Genomic DNA, 22,355 nt, shown 5'->3' on the forward strand with positions numbered 1-22,355 from the left:
TTACTGTCCACCTCTGCTTACTAGGCATTTGGTTGCTGCATTTCCCCATGGTGTCTTTCAATGCAGTTATTACAGGTTCAGCTCCTGACATTTAGAGTTTGATCAAGGATGCAGTGGTGAGATTTCATGGGCCAACCTTTGCTGGATTTGAACCGTCAACCTTTAACCACAAAGCTATGACACCACAATCAAACAGAGAAAACATCTGACAAGTCTTGCAGTGTAAAGCCTGCTGCTATTTAGTGTTCATTTCTTCAGCCCTATTTATTAATTTAGTATAAGATTTGTCAAATGTAATATTTAGTGTTTCTGTTTAGTCAGCCTTATCCTGTTTTTTTCCAGTTAAGTTTGTTTGACTAAAAGTCTGGGCATTTAAGTCTAATTTTAGTCAACGGAAGTCATGACTTAGTCACAATTAGTCCTGCTGCATAAAGGTTAAACAGATAATCATGATTATTTCTAGAAGCTATAGTTTTTTAGGCATTACATTTGTCATATACTGGTAAATCTCAAAAGGTTTGTTATTATGATGATGATGATTATTATTATTATTCAAAAGCTACAGTGAAATTTCTAATATTAATTTAAATAATTCCAAAATATGTTAAAGTGTTTCTATTAAAACAACAACAAAAAATACATTATATTGTTAAATAAATGTTGTGTAAGTGATTGAATAATGAATATGTTACATTGGTGTTTCACTGGGAGTCTCTGTCGCAGTCTGATTAGGGGTTGTCCCATTATTAGTGTCCATCAGTAGAGAGTCAGCCTGATTAGGGGACAAAACTTCTCCACCATTCACCTGTATAATAAATAAACAAACAAACTTTTATTAAATATGTTAAACATGTGCAAAATGACAGATTAAACATGCTTGTCAAATTTATAAGCATTTTTAACTAGTGCTCATAGAGTCTTACCTGATCATTGCTTTGCTTTCTGATGCCTGTTTGAACAATAATACAATTTAAACACACATTACTTTGGTTAATTAGAATAAAAATATATATTTTTAAAGATTCTTTTTACACAATAAACCTCATATTTCCATCTTGTTAAATCAGCTGTTTGTAATACTCACCATTTCTTTTTGCTTAGTGTGTGTGATGGTAGATCACAGCAGCAGCTGCAGCAACGAACAGCAGCAGAACAGCAGCAGCACATATTCCTGCTACAGCAGCTGAAGACAGACCTGAATCTGGAACAGCTGAAGAGAAACTGAGTGAATGACAATCCATCCAGTATTTCTAGCTAATATTTTAAACCTTTCGACTTTGGTCATCAATTGTATTATACTGATTTATAAAGTAAATGGCTTTTTGAGCAACAGCAGCTAAAAAAAGCATCAGCTCTGTGAACTCAACAGATATTAATGTTCAAAGGAAAACTTTGGTTTTGTGAACAGAATATATTGCTTTGAAAACTGTACCTGAATGAATAAATGATATACTCACCAGTGACATTAACGCCAAAGCTCTTGAAGCTGCTGATGCTGAAGCTGCTGTTTCTGCTGGTGATCTGTAGTTTATAAAGTCCCAAGTCTGTGGTGTCGATGTTTGTGATGGTCAGAGATCCAGTCTGATGATCCACCTGCAGTCTGTCTCTGAATTTCTCATCTCCATCTTTACACTGAACATCTGTACAGATCTTACTCTGATCTCCAGTGATTTCAGCGATGAGAGTCTCATTAAAATACCACGTCATCAGATCATTTGTTTTTTTTATTTCACCTGGATATAAAGTGATAGATTCTCCCTCCTTCACTGACTTTCTCTTCATTTCATCTCGTTGTGCAGCAGGAGCAGCTGAAACATAAACCAACAGCTGCTGGAGGATCTTTTGATGAAAATAATAATCAACCTCATAACATGAAAGAACTGGGAATATAAGTGATTTTCATGCAGTCTCACCATCTCATGTAGAAAAGAAACTTTGGTCCTCATTTTTGGCTTATAAGCATTTTGTATACTTCTTAAAATTGCAAGGAGTGGATTTAATTCCTTATATAATTAATTCTGAAGCCAAAACTTAGGAACTCTTACAATGCAAATGTCAGGCCACAAAACAATAAACTCTCTAATCAGACAAGAATATCTGAGAGAAAGACCATTTGATCATCGGTCCATTCACCCATCCTTCCCCCCTGGACTCATGGTACTGGTCACTGAAAGTTGAAAAAGAAATGCCAAGAACTCAAGTTGCTACTCTTACATAAAATATTTACTATATCTCAAGAATTAATGATTTTAACCCTTTCATGTTTGGTATCATTTTAAAGGTCTCGGTGCGATTGGTAAACTGGTCTCAATTTCACAGTAGTCACTTGTATTATGAGAAATATTGAAAACTTAAATTAACTCTGTGCTTCTGTGGTGGGCGGTCTCCCTTCAAAATCTGATAAACATTGCTCTACAGGTGTGACCATTTGGGGCACGAGAACAGCTCCTACTGAGGTTTCTCATCCCACATACACAGATCTAATCTGTTTTGGGGCAGAGAATAAATGTTAATGGAACTTTTGTTCTGGTAGTATTTAAGGGAAAGTTGCAAATCAGTCAGGGAGCGATTCTGTAGTCAGATCAGCCCGTAGTGTGGAGTGTGTTTCATTTGCTGCATTCTATATCTTTTTGAAGTCAGGTAAACATTTTATTCTTAGATTCATCTTTGAACAACTGATGTTATGTATTTTCTTATTTTTGAATCGGCTTCTTATTGTTTTATGTAATTGGCACGACACGTTTGCCTGACTAATAATAAATTGTTATATTTGATTTATTCTGAACTGTCCTGAAATCATTATGACTATTAGACTGTGAGGAGGCTTTTGTTACCGCAAATCTATGGCCAGGATAGATCAAACTGAAGGCTCGTGAATGAACGGAGCAGTAGGCACGTCATCGGAGACCTCAGATTTCTGTCTATCACTGGTGCTAGCAAGTTGTACGGGAAAAGACTAAGTAAACTACACTTTTTGTAATAAGCAAGCGGTTGGCGGCAGACAATTAGGTATTAGTCTACCTACATCCTCTGACTAACATCAGACTGGTGAATTTGTGATCGTGAGACCGGCGCCTTCGGCCGACGCTAGGCTCAAAAGAGACATTAGGTCCCCAGTGAACGGATAATTGAAAGTATGGGATGTCTAGGATAATCAAATATCTAAATTAATATTTAATCGATATGTGTGATCAGTTTTTAATTAGAAGTACAGTCTAAATTTAATGATCACTTGAAATTGGAGTCAGATCAAGCACGGAGTTAGACCAAAATTGAAACTAAATCCTGATAAATTCAGAAGCGCAAGTAAAAGACCGAACATGCATTAAACCTTCGACCAGACCGCTGGATTCCGTTGTGGATCCTTACAAAATGAAATGATCTAAAAATACAGGTACAGATAATACATAGCCCTGAACACATGCATGCATGCATGAACGTAACATTTCAACAGTAACTCACCAGGTACCAGGTCAACAATGAAGACTTTTACACTCAAGCAGCTGTTGTTAGTCTGATCATAGCGTCCAGAATCTGTGGTTCTGGTGTTTGTGATGGTCAGAGATCCAGTCTGATGATCCAGCTTCAGTCTGTCTCTGAATCTCTCAGTATCTTCATTACACTGAACATCTGTACAGGTATAACTGAGATCTCCAGTGATTACAGCAATGCGAATACCATTAAAATACCATCTAATCTTTTCATGTTGGTTCATTTTAAAATCAGTGTGTAGAGTGACAGAATATCCCTCCATCACTGACACCGAGACTTTGTCTGTAACAGCACAAAGCGCATCTGAAGAAGAAATGATCGGTTTAGTATATTCATTTTACTAGCTTAATGAGCAATAAACATATATAAATAGTAAACAACAGGGGAGTGCTGTGAAAATATTTGTCTAATAATAAATCTGGATTCACAATGACCTGATAAGTATACAACAGTAGGTGACTGAAGTCAGACTGAAACAAGGGCAGTCAAGATGGACAGTTCTCACTGCTAGTAGTGGATTATGACTTTATGTTGAATGACAAATGCTGAGGATGCATTATATTGTAATGTGAGAGCACATCCATACTCACCAAGTTTTAAATCGACATAGAAGTTCTTTACAAAAGTGGTGCCACTGCTGCTACTGATCTGTAGTTTATAGAGTCCAAAGTCTCTGGTTCTGATGTCTCTGATGGTCAAAGATCCAGTCTGATGATCCAGCTTCAGTCTGCCTCTGAATCTCTCAGTACCGTTATTACACTGGACATCTGTACATATAAAACTGAGATCTCCAGTGATTTCAGCTATGCGTGTGTTAAAGTACCATCTAATATTTTCTTGTTGGTTTGTTTCAACATCAGTGTGTAGAGTGACTGAATCTCCCTCCGTCACATATATTATAGTTGTACTAACAATGTGACGACCTGAAGAAATGAGGAAATAATTATAAGCCAAATGAAATTATACAACAGGAAAGTGCTGTGAAAATGTATCTGGATTTATAATGATTTAATAAGTATACAACAGTAAGCAGCTGCAGTCGGAGGAGGACTGAAGTAAGGGCAGTCAAGATGGAGAGTTTTCACTGCTAGTGATGGATTATGGCTTTATTTTGAATGAAAAATGCTATTGTAATGTGGGGGCACATCTATGCAATGCATGAGAGTGAATCTGGATTTTTACACTGTTCATCTCTGCAGATGTAACCAAGATCTCCAGTGATTTCAGTGATGAGAATGTTATTATAATACCAAGTAATTCTGTCTTGTTGCATGCAGATTTCTTTTGCTCTCACATAAAACTGGACAAGCACTCTTGAATATGCAGTGCTCTTATGAATTGTTGCTCTCTCTATATCAGCAGCCACCCACAAGATAACAGGATAAATTTAGAGAGCATCCTCACTAAATGATACTCACCATACACATGAACACTGAAGCTCTTTATGATGCTGATGTTAATACTGCTTGTCAGAAGTTTATAAAATCCTGAGTCTCTGGTTCTTGTGTTTCTGATGGTCAGAGATCCAGTCTGATGATCCAGCTTCAGTCTGTCTCTGAATCTCTCTTCACACTGATCATCTTTACAGATCTTATTCTGATCTCCAGGGATTTCAGCGATGAGAGTGTCCTTAAAATACCACGTCATCACATCGCTTGGTTTCTTTACTTCTCCAGGATCTAGAGTTAAAGATTCGTCGCTAAACACTTGAATGTAACGTCCTTCAACACCTGAAACACAAATAAACAGCGGTTAGAGGATATTTTACTGAAAACAAACTCAACAAACATCAAAGAACTGTGAATGAGAGTTATTTTGTGCTCTTGGTTGTGCTTTTTGATTTCGTGATAAAACTAAAGAATGAGTATAAAGGCATATAAAGGCAATTCTGAGGTGGTATGACAAGATCGGTCATCTTAACCAGGTTAAAACTCTTAAAACTGTTATATAACTAAATGTTTGAAATCATATTTAACTAAATTCTGTAATTAAATATACATATTACACTTTAATAGTGTGTAAAATGTGTTTTGATCCACATAGTGACCCAGATATGATCCATAGAGTGCATAGAGGTAATATACAGGTAAAAAGAAAACACCACCTCTGAATGTCTCTGCAAAAAAAGTCACTAAAAACATCGATACATATATATAAAACTTGCTTTTAAACAATGACTCACCATACACAGCAACAATAAAGTTCTTTCCACTGAGTTTGGTTCTGCTGATGATCTGTAGTTTATAAACACCAGCATATGTATTGTTGATGTTCATGATAGTCAGAGATCCGGTCTGTTTGTCCAATTTCAGTCTGTCTGTGAATCTCTCATCACCATCTTCACAATGTTCATCTGTACAGATGTAACTTAGATCTCCAGAGATTTCAGCGATGAGACTGTCATAAAAATACCAAGTAATCCTGTCTTGTTGGTTTGTGTTAACACCAGTGTGTAGAATAACCGAATCTCCCTCCATCACGAATGCAGGCACTCCATCTGTATCATTATCATCAAATAAACCTGAAGAAATTGAGAATTATGAGCCAAACAAGAATATACAACAGGAAAGTGCAGTGAAATAGTTTTACTACAGATCATAAAGATTGTGGGTAGATAAATATGTCTGGACTCATAACGTAACACATGCAAAAAAAAAAAAAAAAAAACAGCAAGAGACAGTAGATACAGAAGTATTTACTGCACCTCAGGAAGCCTTCTGAGATGATACTCATTGATTATAGTAAGGTTGTTACATTTCCAACACATACTCTAAGCGGTAGACCAATCCCAAAAGACTGGGCCAGCTGACTAATCAGAGCAGCCTGCTCTTTTGGATTGTAATGAATTGTAATGATAAAAGGAAATGCCTGCTTGTTAGAAATATTCTCTTTTGCATCAAAATGCCCACATTAGTGAAAAAGCTTTCCTGTAGCTCAAATAGTAGAGCATGGTGCTAGCAACGGCAAGATCATGGGTTCGATTCCCAGGGAAAGCAAGAGCTGATCAAATGTAAAAACTGTAACTTGAATGCAATGTAAGTCGCTTTGGATAAAAGCGTCTGCCAAATGTAAAAATGTAAATGTAAAATATTTCAATTTAGAAGACTCACCATATATTCCAACAATGAAGATCTTTCTACTGCTGCTTCCTCTTCTGTTGCTGAATATCCGTAGATGATAAATTCCAGAGTCTGAGTATCCGGTGTTGCTGATGATCAGGGATCCAGTCTGATTGTCCAGTTTCAGTCTGTCTCTGAATCTCTCAGTATGCCGCTCATCTGTAAAGATCTTAGTCTGATCTCCAGTGATTCCAGCAATTTGAAAGCCATTAAAATACCATAAAATCATTTCTTGTACATCTGTTTCAACATCAGTGTATAGAGTGACTGAATCTCCCTCCTTCACAAACAGTGACACCCCGTCTGTATCAACACCAAAAAAACCTGAAGAAATGAAGTTATTTATGAGCCAAAAAAGTTATACAACAGAAAAGTTTGGTCAAATTGTTTTCCTACAGATTCATAAAGATTATGAGTTTTGAATATATATCTGGATTCATACACATGCAAACAGCAGAATATCATTAATGATTTACACTTTCACTCATCAGACAAACATACATTACTCTCAGGAATGATCTCGTACATCATCATCATCATCATATAATGATGAAAGTAATTTATAAAAATGGTTGGATTTGGTTCTTGATGCTGCCATATCAATATCATGTAAAAACTACATAAGAACAGTTCTTAGACTCTGTTTCAATCTGATGTCCACCAGATGAGTGTAGCATCTCATTCTGTTCTCGTTTTGTTTTCTTTCTGTTCCCCACTCCTGTTTGCCTGTGTTCCTGATCCTTGTTTGTTTCTATCAGGGGTTCTCAATTCTGCCCTTCGAGGTCCACTTTCCTGCAAAGTTTAGCTCCAACCTTTGTCAAACTCACCTGCCAGTAACTCTCAAGTAATCCTGAAGACCCCGATTATGTTTTGGTGAGTTGGAGGTTGGAGCTAAACTTTGCAGGAAATTGGACCTCAAGGGCCAGAGGTGAGAAACCAGGTTTCTATACTGATAATGCTCAATTTTTTTCCATAGTTACTAAGCAGCTCCTCACCTGTTGGTAGTTCTGTTCATTATCTCTCCATTTACCCTTAGTGCTGTTTCCTTGTCCAGTATTGTTTATTGTTAAAGGTTATGTTTATGTGGTTGTGTGACTTCTACATGTTATTTTAATATATAAAGTCTCTTCCTGTTCATTCCTTGCCGTGTGCTAAATGCAGCCACCAACTTGACAGAATGCCAATAAGACCAAAAGAAATTATAATGAATTTACTGGCTGTCAAGCTGCTCTGCATAATTCATGAGCAGCAGTCATTCAAGGACCACAGTAGAGGACTTCTACAACTGGTGTGCCTCACTAACTTTCTGGATCGCTCCATGTGCACATTGTATTTTGCCAGCCTTAACATCTTCAGACTGAGCCAACAGACCATTTTAACAGGACAAATTGAATATTAACAAAATGTATGGGTCTAGGTAAAAAAATGTATTTATAGCGTTTTGGAAAAGAGCTCTTCAAGTGCTTTGTTGTTGGAAAGAACAAAAAGTAGCATCCCATTGGTTGACAATCAGATAAACATTCACCATGCTGGATAGTCAGTTTGCTGACAATTCTGGAATTTCGGTCAAATACATGCTTATTTCACTGTTTATAAAACAATATGCTTCAAATGATCGTTCAAATAGAGTAGGAATAGGCAATGTCGGTCCAGAAGTGCCAATGTCCTGCAGAGTTTTGCTCCAACCCTGAAAAAAAAAACCTCACCTTACTGAAGACGTTGATTAGATTGTTCATGTGTGTTTGATTAGGGTTGAAGCTAAACTCTGCAGGACAACAGCACTCCAGGACCGACACTGCCTATCCCTGATATATAGCCTATAAATACACAACAAAGCAAAGTAATGTAGTTGTGAGAATAGCATTGACAGCAGCAATGTTTCTCCCCTCCACCATGCTTAAAGTTTATGGCCCGCCTAACTTGCAAACTGTGGTATCAAAATTATTTCCAAGTTTCCCAGTAATAAATATGACTTGAGAGGCGTTCACGTCTAATTTCCGATTAGGAAACTCATATTTACAATAATTACGATAGCATTTGAAGGCAGCAAAACTATCTCTCCCTGTATATATATATATACCCTTAGTATATTCTGTTTCATTGTCCAGTATTGTTTATTGTTAAAGGTTATGTTTATGTGGTTGTGTGACTTCTACATGTTAGTTTAATAAATAAAGATTCTTCCTGCTCATTTCTTATTGTGTGCCCATTGCAGCTACCAGATGTGACAATGAAGCATTACATCTAGGAACATTCTATTGCCACTTATTGTCACCGTCAAAGACCATTTTTTTCTAGTAGAAGAATGACATTCATATTTCATATTTGTTGGCTTTAATATTTGTTTGGTGTGGTAACCGTTTCATAAATGCAGTAAGGTACTCGTGGCATGCTATATTGTGAATACAGTGATTGGTGTTGTTAGGTACGACAAGAACTGTGGTTCTGCTGCTTGAACATTAAAAGCACTTTGGCCATTTGGGTTGAGTTTTACTGGAGCAAAACTGAAATATGCTTAATTTTCACAATGTTTGATTCATAATTCTATGAAATAAACATGCTTATTTCCTCATCATTAATGTTGATGCAATTAAGCTTGATTGAGATGTCTTTGTCTTTATGCCAAATTCTCTGTCTTGAAAGCAGACCAAAATTGCAGCAGCAGGAGTGAAAAAAGTGCAGTCAAGAGGCAATTTTTACTTCATGTAGTGGATGAGACAAATATTAGACGAAAGAAGGATATATTTAATGAGTATCACTACTCAATTATACTCACCAATAACAGTAACATTGAAGCTCTTAATGCTGCTGATGCTGACACTGTTGTTTCTGTTGATGATCTGTAGTTTATAAAGTCCAGAGTCTATGATTCTGGTGTTCATGATGGTCAGAGATCCAGTTTGATGATTCACCTCCAGTCTGTCTCTGAATCTCTCATCACCATCTTCACACTGAACATCTGTACAGGTCTTACTGGGATCTTCATTGATTTCAACGATGGGAATGTCGTTAAAATACCACGTCATCATGTCATTTGTTTTTTTTACTACACCAGGATCTAAGGTGACAGATTCTTCCTCCATCACTGACTTTCTCATAATTTCATCTTGATCAGCATTAGGAGCACCTGAAACACAAGCCAAAAGATGCTGGAGGATCTTTTGCTGAAAATAATAAATATAATAAATTCCACAACATGAAACAACTATAGATAGTACAGTGATTTTTTGAACGATCTAAGACTTTTTCTATGTACACAAAAGGCCTGTTTCTCTCAAATATTGTTCACAAATCTGTCTAAATCTGTGTTAGTGAGCACTTCTCCTTTGCTGAGATACTCCATCCACCTCACAGCTTTCTCCATTTTCAGATTGAAAAGCAACATTTGTTGACAATATTTTTTTTTTCATGCTTTATTCATCAAATCCTCTGCAATCTGGACAACTAATGAACTAAATAATATATGCATTTAAACAGATGATTATGTAAGGTTTGTAAGATCAGAGATGATCCTATAGAAACAATCACCTTGTCCAGAACAAAACTAACTGATAAAAGTAAAAAATTGTTAAAAATATATGTTTTAAATAATAGTATATAGGCTAAATTGTAGTTAAATCTAAAAAAAATATATACTTTCGCAGGAAAAGTGTTTTTGCAAAATATATGTATTTGAATTAATATAAAGGTAAACAGAATTAACACCTCTGAATGCCACTGCCAATAAATAAATAAATAGTATGATTTTAATGTACAGCACTTTTAATCATAATTGACATACCATCAACAGTAGCACTAAAGATCTTTATACTGACTCGGATCCCAAAGATCAGTAGTTCACAAATTCCAGAGTCTGAGTATCCGGTGTTGCTGATGGTCAGGGATCCAGTCTGATGATCCAGCTTTAGTCTGTCTCTGAATCTCCTAGTACCCCAATCATCTGTAAAGATCTTACTCTGATCTCCATTGATTTCAGCAATTTGAAAGCCATCAAAATACCATAAAATCATCTCCTGTTGGTCTGTTTCAACATCAGTGTGTAGAGTGACTGAATATCCCTTCTTCACAGACACTGCAACTTTGACTACATCAACTCCAGAAAAATCTGAAGAAATAAAGTTAATTATGAGCTAAACAAAGTCATACAAGTTCTGTGAAAATGTTTTCCAACAGATCATACAGATTGTGAGTAAAGATGTATGTATGTCTGGACTCATGATGTAAGTAACAAACAAACAGTAGAATAACATCAGTGATTTTTACACATTCACTCATCAGACAAACATGAGTCTCATGAATGATCTAATAAATCATCATCAACATATAATGATGAACGTCATTAATAACTGCACCACATTTGCCATTTGTTGTTATCATGAACCAAAAGATTGTAACAAATAAATGTTTTACCATACATGAGTAAACACAAGAGTAATGACAGCATAACTGAGACATGCTTCATTTTCATCATGTTTCCTTAGGCTGGCCATACACTACAATTTTAAGGCTGATTTTACGCCCAATTTGCACCTCTGAATGATCAGGGGATGTGGCCCAAATCGAGGCTTGTCACAAATGATTTTTTTTTGTCCAAAAAATCCCCTATTGTGTGGTATCATTACAATTATTTAAAGAGATAGTTCACCCAAAAATGAAAATTCTGTCATTAATTACTCAACCTCTTGTCATTCCAAATGTTCTGTCTTGAAAGCAGGCGAGTGAAATAAGTACAGTCAAGACAGATATGGATGAGACACATATGAGATGAAAGATGGTTATATTTAATGGGTATCATTACTCAAATATACTCACCAGTGACAATAACAATGAAGCTCTTAAAGCTGCTGATGCTGAAGCTGCTGTTTCTGCTGGTGATCTGTAGTTTATAAAGTCCAGAGTCTATGATTCTGGTGTTTGTGATGGTCAGAGATCCAGTTTGATGATCCACCTCCAGTCTGTCTCTGAATCTCTCAGCACCATCTTCACACTGAACATCTGTACAGGTCTTATTGGGATCTTCATTGATTTCAGCGATGAGAATGTCATTGAAATACCACGTCATCATGCCATTTGCATTTTTTACTACCCCAGGCTCTAAAGTGACAGATTCTTCCTCCTTCACTATCTTTTTCTTCGTTTTATCTTGTTCAGAAAGAAAACCTAAAACACAACCCAACAGCTGTTTGAAGGACTGGAAATGAAATTGATTTTGCACAAAACTTGATCAACCACTCATAAGAAAAAGTAGTCAAAAGAATTGTGATTCGTCAAAGAAGCATTGGGAAGATATAAACTTATTACCAAGTCTGGCAATGACAATTTTTTTACGCGTTGACATTATCTGTTGAACAAAAATCACTGCTTTTCTCTTTAAATTGTGAATGATATGAGGAAGGGCCTCCTGCTCGTGAGAAAAGCTGCTTTTTTAATTATTTTTTTGTTGCATCTTTAAAACATAAATATGTATTTTAAAAACATAAATAAATAATAATTAAAAAACTCACCAAAGGGAAAAAACTACTTTTTAAAATGTAGAAGTATGATATGTAGACTTAACAAATTCTCTGACAAATAAACAGGGATATCTACGGAAGTCCTATGAGGCCATGTATTATTTTATTGTTTCTTACTTGATTTCCTGTGATTTCAACATAATATTTGTTTTGTTATCTCAACTGAATTTTCTCGTGATCTCGATATAAGTTGTTTTCTCGTGATCACTGCTTAATTTTCTCAAAACAAAAGTTGTTTTCTCGTGATCACAAATTAATTTTCTTGTGATCTTGACAAAACAAAAGTTTTTATTTTTTTTTAACACAATGGACACAATGCACCGGTACTGTTGCTATAGTAATGAATGCAACTTTTACATGTATATGATTGATAGATAAACTATGCGTGTTGTGGACATTTAACCCAAAAGTTTGCTTTGCTTAATAATAAAGTCTACAATATATAAATATGGGCTAATCAATCACAGATTTTTTATTTATTTTTTATTTTTTGTTGCAATTAATATGTCTAACAACTGAGCATTCAACACCCCAAGCATTTGTTTGTGAGTTTTATTAGTCATGCATTAGTCATGCTGTTTGAGGAGAGAGCACGAGAGAGAGAGAACATACTTACTTGAACACAATACTGCACAATTTGATCATAAATATGAGCCCAGGCCCCAGGGTGTATATATATCCCATCAGTTATATTCAGGTCTATACTGCCACCTATTGCTGCGGCATTTGTTATCTCGAGATCGAGAAAATTAAGTTATCATAACGAGTAAACAACTTTTGTTATGTTGAGATCATGAGAAAAACACTTATGTTAAGAAAACGAGAAAGAAAAAAAATGACAATCCATGGCCTAGATATCTGGTTGCATGTACTGTAACAATAAAAGGCAGGTTGAAAACTGGTGAACTTGCTTTTAACATAATGACTCACCACGTACGAAAATACTGAACCTCTTTTTACTGCTGCTGGAGGTCCATACGCTATAATCTCCAGAGTCTGTGGTTCTGATGTTCATGATCGTCAGAGATCCAGTCTGATTGTCCAGCTTCAGTCTGTCTTTGAATCTCTCATCACCATCACGACACTGAACATCCGTGCAGATATAAAAGAGATCTCCAGTGATTACAGCCATGACGTTTTTATTGGAAAACCACATAAAAATGTCTTCTTGGTTCATTTTAATACCAGTGTGCAGAGTGACTGAATCTCCGTCCTTCACAGACACTGTGTCTGAACCAGCACTGAAAAAACCTGAAGAAGAATAAACAGTTATTTACAAGGCAAACAAAATTAGGTTACACTTTATTTTAAGGTGTCCTTGTTGCAGTGTCATTATACATTTAAGTACTGACTAATATTAATTAATTACATGTACTTACTATATGGTTAGGGTTAGGTTTTTGCTTTGTGTAACTTGCATGTAATTATGCATAATTAATTGTTATTGTTATAGATAAAGGTATATATACTACAAGCTATGCATTGTATTCATCAGGCATAATGTATTGTAATTTGCATCAGAGGTTTTTATTTTATTTTATATTTTTTTATTTTTTTATCGTTTTTTTTTACCAGGATAGTCCCACTGAGATGCTAAATATCTTCTTCCAGGGAGTCCTGGCCAAAATGGCAGCACAAAAAGTTTCACAATAAAACTAATTACAATAAAACAACAAAATTTTGCCCTGCACTTATGTGATAACAAATAAAAAAAATACTTAAAGCAAGTATGTTCCCTTTAAAGTAGTCCAAAGTAGTTTTTTTTAATTGAAAGGGGAGAGTTTCCAGCATTATAACACTGCAACTCATTCCAAACAACTTTGTATAATTCTCTTTCTTGATTTGGAAAGAAAAGAAAACACAAAGCTTTTTTAAAAGTTTTCCAAAATATGCATAAAATCCCAGATTTTCATCCAACCATATAACCAACTATTTGTTACAATTTACTCTTTCATTACATTAGTAAAGTTAAAATAGGGTGATTTCAAGCGAAGTGAAGTGCTTACTTTTTTGAGTTTAAAACCATTTTTTTTAAACTTGGACAATGCCAGTTCAGTGACCGAAAAGATTCCTGCAAAAGCTCAATGGCTTGATTCACTGAATGCTATTGTGTAAATAATTGCGTCATCAGCATATAGATGAATTCTATAAGCAAGTTTCTCCTCTTCAAGCCCCGCCACTGAATCTCTGTTATAAGATCAGCTGCCTTTTTTAAACTAAATTTTTTAAACTTTGTGTAGCTTGTGTAAAAATGGGAGTAAACGTGAAAAGCTGAGTAGTATAACATGAAGCAGCTTCCACATTTTTTTTTTCTTTTTTTTGTTCCCTTAAATTACCATTTCATTTACCATTAAAATAAACCATTTCATGGGTTAATCTCATAGAAATAAAATGGCTGTTAAAGGCATTTACAATATTCTCTTTATCTTGAATTATGCTTTCATTTAGTTTCAAATAATCAGGTAGACTGGTAGAATTATTATTATTTTTTTATATACCAGAAAATGATTTGGTCAATAAAAAAAAAATATATATATATTTTTTAATAATAATTAAAATAATTATAGACTCTCTTCGGATAATTACATTTACATTTACATTTAGTCATTTTGCAGACGCTTTTATCCAAAGCGACTTACAATTGGGGAATACATAAAGCGATTCATCTTGAAGAGGCAATCCGACAAACGAAGTGCTTGTAACACCAAGTCTCAGGCATTGTTTAAATAAGTACAAGCTAGCAAGGGAAGGAATAAATAAGGAAAAATATTTTTTTTCTTTTTTTATTAAATTCTCATTTATCATATTTAAATAATAGTCACATTTAGAGTTTTTAACAATTTTATACTTATTGTTCTGTAATTAACCCAGTCCATGTGATTATTTGTTTTCTTTGCTTTAGCCCACACAACAATAAAAGAGTGCATTGCCATAAAAAAGGAAATGTACTATTGCTACTTAAGTAGGCTACATTTAAAAGCAAGTACTTCAGTATACATTTACAAATCTGTCTTTATAACTTTCACTTTTAATGGAGTAATATTTGACCAGCAGTATCTGTACTTTCACTCAAGTAATGGACGTGTGTACTTTGTCCATCTCTGCTTACAATTGCCCAGCAAAATATAAACCATAAAAACATCTCCATCGCATATAAAGCTAAAGAGCTGCTACTAAAGAAACTGTCACGTTCGCATTTATTATTAGAATAAGATTAAAATAAGTCAAATGTCTTACCATGCACACGCAAACACAACAAGAGAAAAATAGAGACATGCATTTTCACTTTTTTGCTAAAAGATGATTGCAGATTCATGAAAGTAAAAGTGCTCTGTTCCTCTGCATTAATGGCAACGACACTGTTGAACTAGTGAAAGTAATTTGAGATGCTCCTTACGCCTTATATCGCGATGATGTATGACGTTTCTAGAGGTTCTTTAATTTATTTTTTATTTTTTCTTGTTCTGTACATTGCTGAGTAAATGTTATTTTCTGACGTTAATGTATTGCATTGCTTTTTCGCAACTCCCAGAATGTTTTTAAATTTTTGAAAGCCGAATTTGAAAACTGTTAAAGGGATAATTCAGCCAAAAATGTTAATTCTTTCAACATTTACTCACAAGTTCCAAACCTGTACGAGTTTCTTTATTCTGCTGGATACAAAATAAAATAAAAAAATAAAATAAAAAAAAATAAAAATTAAGAAATTTAGCCATATTTTGAAGAATGTTAAACAATAATTCAACTGATTACCAACATTCTTCAAAATAAAACCTGCAGGATTTCTTGTAAGCTAATAAAGATTTAAAGGGCTATAGGCTGTTTAAACGTTTTGCCACTTGCTGGAGCAATATATCTACATAGAATAAAATACATTGAATAATAGGCTACTTGTTTTGCCTATATTTGTTGAGCTTAAACGTGAATAACTCGTAAATGAGATTCTGTAACTGTAGTGTGATACTAGTGTGAAAGATAATCACAATGTTAAATACGCATTTTCAGTAACGATGTTTGAATTTGAAATAAAAATAATGAATAAATGTAGGGGTGTATAACCGCCGCGGACCGGACTACAAACGCGTCTGATGAGGTGCAGCCGCAGTCTACACGGTTCAGTGCTGTTAGTGTTTAGTCTGGGGTGTCCAAACTCGGTCCTGGGGAGCCAGTGTCCTGCAGAGTCTATCTATCTATCTATCTATCTATCTATCTATCTATCTATCTATCTATCTTAATATTATTTTGTGTATGTGTGTATAGGCCTATTACATTGACAATACATAGAATTAATAAATAGCAAATTTAGTATATATTGAAATATTTAGAAATATTGAAATAACAAAACATTTGTTTGGTAATATTTATTACTAACTACAACAAAATTACGAAAGAGCGGCTTTCGTGTAGAAAACATGCGTAAGAGAATACGCTAGTCTCACGAGAAACAAATTTTGCTTATAGCAAAAGAAAACCAGTCTCCTCTTTGCTTATATCAAAATACCCTGTCATTTTTCTTTAAAAATCCTAATTTTGTACTTCTAATTTGAGACAGGTGTTTTGTTTTGCTCTCTCCACTGCGCTTCTGCATTTGTTACTTCTCACCGGATCTTACGCTACACCTACATCATCCGGACCGCCATTCTCTTGAGAACACGCATATGACAGTAAGCGGAAGCTAGAGATTACAGTTTATAAAGTTTTATATATGGATATTTTTCAATTCACTTCAGAAGGCCTTTATTAACTTTATAAATAAGATAATACTTTTTGTACACAAAGAAAATAAAAATAACGACTTTACTCAACAATTTGTCTGTGTTTCCCCGCGAATATCCTCTGGACGCAAACTTGACACAGAATAGCGTACGCAGTTTGTGTCCAGAGGATATTCGCGGAGAAACACAGAGGAGACAAATTGTTGAGTAAAGTCGTTATTTTTATTTATTTGCATACAAAAATTCATCGCTTCATAACTTTACGGTTGAACCACTGACAGATGGACTATTCTGACGATGTGTTTCATACTTTTCTGGACCTTAACAGTGTTCATAACTTGGCAGTCAATGGGACAGTCACAAGCCTCCTGGTTTTCATCCAAAATATCTTAAATTGTTTTCCGAAGACGAACAAAGCTTTTACGGGTTTGGAAGGACATGGGGGTAAGTGATTAATGACAAAATGACAAAATTTTCATTTTAGGGTGGAGTCACCCTTTAAATTAAAGTACTTTGGGCACCAAAAAGACAAAACATTGGATACCTTCGTTTGGCCAATTGGATGGACCTTATAATATCGAGCGCTGTGAGCACGCTGAACCTAATCTAAACCAGGCTGGTTTTGTTTGGTTTTGTCAGCTCTAAACTTCTGAAACTTTTGAAACTATTATGAGTTTTGTTCAGGTATAGCTTCACAACATGCTAGCATTGATACAACAGCTAGCTTCATACAACAGACCAGAGGTAGAAAGAAGAGGCAAGGAAGAGTCCAGAGGAAAACAGGCCAGGACCAAACAGGAAGACTTGACGAGGACAAGACCAGGCAGGAGAGCAGATAAAAGACAGGCTCTGACAACACAAAGCGAGTCTCCATCAGGGAAGGATGGGATGCTGGAATTAACAACAAAACAGAGCAAACACAACACAAGAGAAACGTGACAGAGAGGTACAAAAAAAGTACATTTTTTTATAAATTAAACTGCAATAAGGTAAAAACATCAAGACTGGAAAAAGAACAAGTAAAATAAGAAGAAAAAAAAAAAAAAAACCCCGAAAATAATCCAAAATAAGAAATGACTCAAGTAACAAGAATAAAAAGCTCTAAACTACTTGGCAGAGCACTAGTAAGCAACTCAACAAAATACAGAGAGGTGAAACAGAGGTACAAAACAAACTGGCAAAGACATGATGAAAAAAGGCAAATAGGGCGGAACATAAGAAGCAGGTGAGAACAATTAACAGAAAGAGGACTGGACAAGGATTAAATAAGGGGACATGGCAAGGGGAAATTAGGGGACCAGGACATGACAATGCCCTTTATTCCTTATTGATGTTGGCATATTTGACAAATATTGCATCTAATCCACTTCATTTGTAATCAAGTATGCAAACACTGAGCATCACTATATGGGAAGCACAAAGTATCTTTGTTTTCAACAAGTCAGCGAGACGGAGGGAGGTTAGTGTGGGAAGGGCGTAAAAAATGAAGTGGAATGCAGCCTTGCAGTTGTGGAGGAAGAGTTGAAAATGTGGGCCGTTGTAGTGATTTTCTGATGTTCAGATGTTTTCTCATCTGATTTTCAGATGTTTAAGATTGACATTTAGAATCAGTTTTGAATTTTGATTTTACATTCGTGAATGAAATATAAGAAAATGATTTCTGCCCCCAAGTTACTCCAGATTTCACCGCATCTTAATTAGGTAATAGTTGGAAATATAGATTATTTTGTTTTATCCAGTTATATATAAACACCTCAATCCAGTCTTTGAATCCACATTCAATCTTAGAAATTCCTTAGCTGGGTAAATATCACTAACATATTCATAATTTTAAAATTCACTAGACAGGTGGAAGGGGAAACAAAATATATTAGCTTCTGAACTCATTTACTGAATTCGCTCTTCGTAAGGTGTAGGACCAGCATAGCTTTAAATACAAATAAAATGTTTGAAGAATAAATTTCTGCCAGATGTGAAGTCAGCTGTTGTGCAATGCACCCTTTTGGCCAACAGATGGCTAAATCGTGAACAGTGTTAAAAAAAAGAAAGTAATAAGTAGCATGAACCTTTTTACAGTTGTTTCTTTCATTTCATACCTTTGCATGATCATACATGTACTTCTAGTAAACACACTGCCAGTACTGAGTATTATAAAAACAATCAGGTTACAACTAACAATCCTGCAAACACATTTCTTGTTACATATATTTAACTTGTAAGAAAGAATATATTGTTGCTATTCCAACAGTGAAGTCTGCAAATAGAAAGAAGTTACTTAACAAAAAGGGCTTTACTAAAAATAGTCAAATGCTTATTTGATATAATTAACCTAACAGTTCTATATGTAAATAAGATCAACTGTGATGTTCATATACCAGGACAGGAAGAACCCCTTCACCTACAAACTAAACATTCATCAAACAAATGTCTACGCAAGCACTCACACGCAAGCTGTCTGTCCATCAGCAGCTCAAACCACATTTCTGAAGAAACCCGACCGGAGCAGCTTTCAGTTTGATTCAGAAGATGAGCTGCTCCTACACATCAGTAAGACTTGTGAGCTAGCAGACTGTATGCAATACCATATACTGTATGCCATATGCAAAAAGTGAATGACTGCAAAACATTTCAAAACCCATAAGCTTTATTTTACCATGAAATTTAGGTTGACTAGTCCAATGTTCACACAATACTCCACTCTTCTACTATTACATATTGAACACAGACTATCTGTCAAAATGATCAATTTTAAATTAACAACAGGTGAAGTCTTAAAGGGAATAAATATATATATATATATATATATATATATACACTGTATAACTATACACAGCCCACACATACAGAGTGTGTGCGTGTGAACTAGATGGGTCAAAGTTTGCTGTGGCAGGATTCACACACCGGATGAACATGGTACGTTTGAGTGTTATCAGCAGATGTAGATCAGACTTTTCATTGAACAACTAAAGAAAATGTTTGATACAATAGTTTTGTTCTGTTTGTGTTGGTATTGTCTGATTGGTAAGTTATAAAGGCATTTGTATGAGTTAATTTCTTTGTTTGTCAGAGTAATAAAGCTACTGCTACTGTTCAAATTAGTTAGAGGATTTGAATTTGCTGTTCTTCCTAGATACATCAAATCAAACAGACATCATTATGAGTTCTACTTTGGATTCGGGTCCATCTTTTAGATGTTCCATATATACAAAACAAAAACAGCATTGATCTTTTTAAAACCTGTTCTTGTTTTTTCATCAGGTGTGTTTGGTGAGTCAGTGTCAGTGATGGAGGGAGATTCTGTCACATTACACACCGATGTTACTGAAATATGTGAAGATCATGAAATACTGTGGAAATTTGGAGCTGAAAAGTCTCTGATAGCTCAAATAAATAAAATCAGTAGAACCGCTGGAATCTTTTGATGTTCCTGACGGGAGATTCAGAAACAGACTAAATCTAGACAAACAGACTGGATCTTTGATCATCACAAACAACAGAAATGAACATACTGGAGTTTATGAACTACAGATAAATGGAGCAAAACGGTCAACAAAAACATTCAGTCTGTCTGTCTATGGTGAGTAGAGATCATTTGTCCAAAATATTTTGCATATTCTTGTTTTATTAAAGAAATATTTCAGGTTCAGCACAAGTTTGGCTCAATCCACAGCATTTGTGGCTTAAGGCTGACTACCTTGAAAAGACGTGCTTGTTCCTCAATAAATAAATGCATAAAGAAAAAAAAAAAGACAAGAAATAAATAGAGGTAACAGTGTGCCTCTCAGTGGAAGTGAATGAGGCCAATATTTGGAGGGTAAAAGCATATTATGCTTTGCTCACACCTATATTAATTACTCTGTTTTAACTGTTTGACCTGTAAAAATGTTTAAAATCATCAGTTTTTTGTATAGTCATTCTATGGTTTATGGTTTTATCTAAGTGACAAAATTGGAAACTTAAATATAACTTAAAGGGGTGGTTTACTGCTTTTTTTCTTTGCTTGATTGTGTTTATGGGGTGCAATATAACATGTCTTCATGTTTCGTTTGTTAAAAAACACCTTATTTTTCATATATTTCACCTTTATTGTAAGCCGCTTTCTCCTCTGTCATTTGAACGACCGGTTGACTTCCTGATTCTCTGAAACCACTCCCTCAGAAACAGGCGATGGGCTCAGATTGGTTAGTTGTGATCGGTGTGTTGTGATTGGCTAAACTGCGTACTGCACATTGTCCGGAAACTTCACGCCCATTACCTTCACTGGGCGATAGCTGCATGTGCTCCGGTCAAATGTAAATAATGGTGTCAATATTGCCGTATCAGTTTGAGCCAGAATCAGACCCAGAAAGCGGTAATGAAGAGAATCAAGCAGAACTTCCGCAAGCACGGCTCTTACAAAACGTTTCTGAATGGAAGTTTGCTGTTGTGATTACATATAATTTTTGAAGTTCATAGACGTTTGTCTTATAGGCTACACACAAAATAGCCTCGAACTAACTGGCCACTATAACCAAACAGCTTTGGCTTGTGTTTACGTTCTTGATCAAATCGAAAAATTACGTCATAAAGTATACATGGAAAATACATTTACAAAATTAGTACATAATTACAAATTCGGGTCCAAAATGTTTGTATGCCTTTATCAAAGACACACAAAACATCAACTAACCGGCTACTAAAGCCAGTGTTGGCATTTGTTTACGACCTTGCTAAAACTGAAACATTATGTCTGAAATTATACATGCAAATACATTTAAAATGATTAAATCTTACTTACAGGTTGTGGCTCTACAACTGCTGCCTCTGGTTTTAAAGTTGGAACTGCTCCATGTGTGAATCCGGCATTGAACTCGTGTAGATTCTGGAAGCTGTCTTCAGTAAAATGCGCAGCACAGAGAGCTAAATTAGGATTGTAATTGTCAGAAACATAATCAAACATAAATTTTAACCGTTGTTGACGAACTACAGCGTCCGTAGGAAGCCAGAACACAGAAGACCTGACAGCTGGGTGAAAATAACACCGTTTCGACGGCATGGCTACAACTCTCCACTATAACTCTTCCTCTTCGACAAAGCCGCAGAACATGGCCTTGCCCCCTTTTTTGCATGTTCCAGAGGGAGGGGTTTGATGGGTTTTTTACGTATGAAACCCGGGAAGTATCTCGTTGTAGTCCCATAGGAGTCGTTTTTGTAGGCATTAAACTTCCTGATTTTTAAAAGACGATATCTCCGCTTACGTTGAACTTTCAGCGCAGCAACTTTGCAGATACTGTTCATGCACCAACAGCAACATTACACACTATTTAAAATGAAAAAAGTGAAATCGCAGTAAACCACCCCTTTAACCCCTTAACTGTCACCCACAGTTTTGAACAGAGACATTATAGTGCACTATCCAAACTTAATTTTTTATAATTCATGAATGAAAATATTTTGTAACATGATTTTAATGTACCATTTACATGGTAATGCAATGTCTGATTTTTAAAATGGGTTTCAAAGGATGAATTTTGAAA

The 22,355-nt window shown here is 35.3% G+C and overlaps 2 protein-coding genes across 5 annotated transcripts in view; both read right to left on the bottom strand.

The window, feature by feature from the left end:
* LOC131531085 (SLAM family member 9-like) overlaps positions 1-49 on the bottom strand; it is a 3,176-nt gene extending 3,127 nt beyond the window's left edge. Inside the window, exon 1 of the mRNA XM_058761632.1 lies at positions 22-49. Coding sequence (XP_058617615.1) covers positions 22-49 — 28 coding nt within the window. The remainder of the gene's footprint in view (positions 1-21) is intronic.
* On the bottom strand, positions 17-21,723 carry LOC131529961 (uncharacterized). Of its 4 annotated transcripts, none has more exons than XM_058759992.1 (14): positions 21,617-21,723; positions 13,055-13,375; positions 11,424-11,771; positions 10,393-10,716; positions 9,388-9,738; positions 6,603-6,935; positions 5,675-6,013; positions 4,911-5,222; positions 4,083-4,415; positions 3,463-3,795; positions 1,458-1,808; positions 1,085-1,210; positions 924-949; positions 17-805 (listed from the first exon to the last, which is right to left on the bottom strand). In XM_058759992.1, exons 2-12 carry the CDS (start codon positions 13,299-13,301, stop codon positions 1,098-1,100), a joined length of 3,384 nt encoding a protein of 1,127 aa, XP_058615975.1. In that variant the 5' UTR covers positions 13,302-13,375; positions 21,617-21,723; the 3' UTR covers positions 17-805; positions 924-949; positions 1,085-1,097. The 4 variants fall into 4 exon arrangements, with proteins under 4 accessions (XP_058615975.1, XP_058615974.1, XP_058615976.1 ...); XM_058759991.1 differs by lacking the exon at positions 21,617-21,723 and adding an exon at positions 15,362-15,638; XM_058759993.1 differs by lacking the exons at positions 6,603-6,935; positions 21,617-21,723 and adding an exon at positions 15,362-15,638.
* Between the last annotated feature and the right edge of the window lie 632 nt (positions 21,724-22,355).

The sequence above is a fragment of the Onychostoma macrolepis genome, chromosome 22, assembly GCF_012432095.1.
Source record: "Onychostoma macrolepis isolate SWU-2019 chromosome 22, ASM1243209v1, whole genome shotgun sequence".
NCBI classification, from domain to species: domain Eukaryota; kingdom Metazoa; phylum Chordata; class Actinopteri; order Cypriniformes; family Cyprinidae; genus Onychostoma; species Onychostoma macrolepis.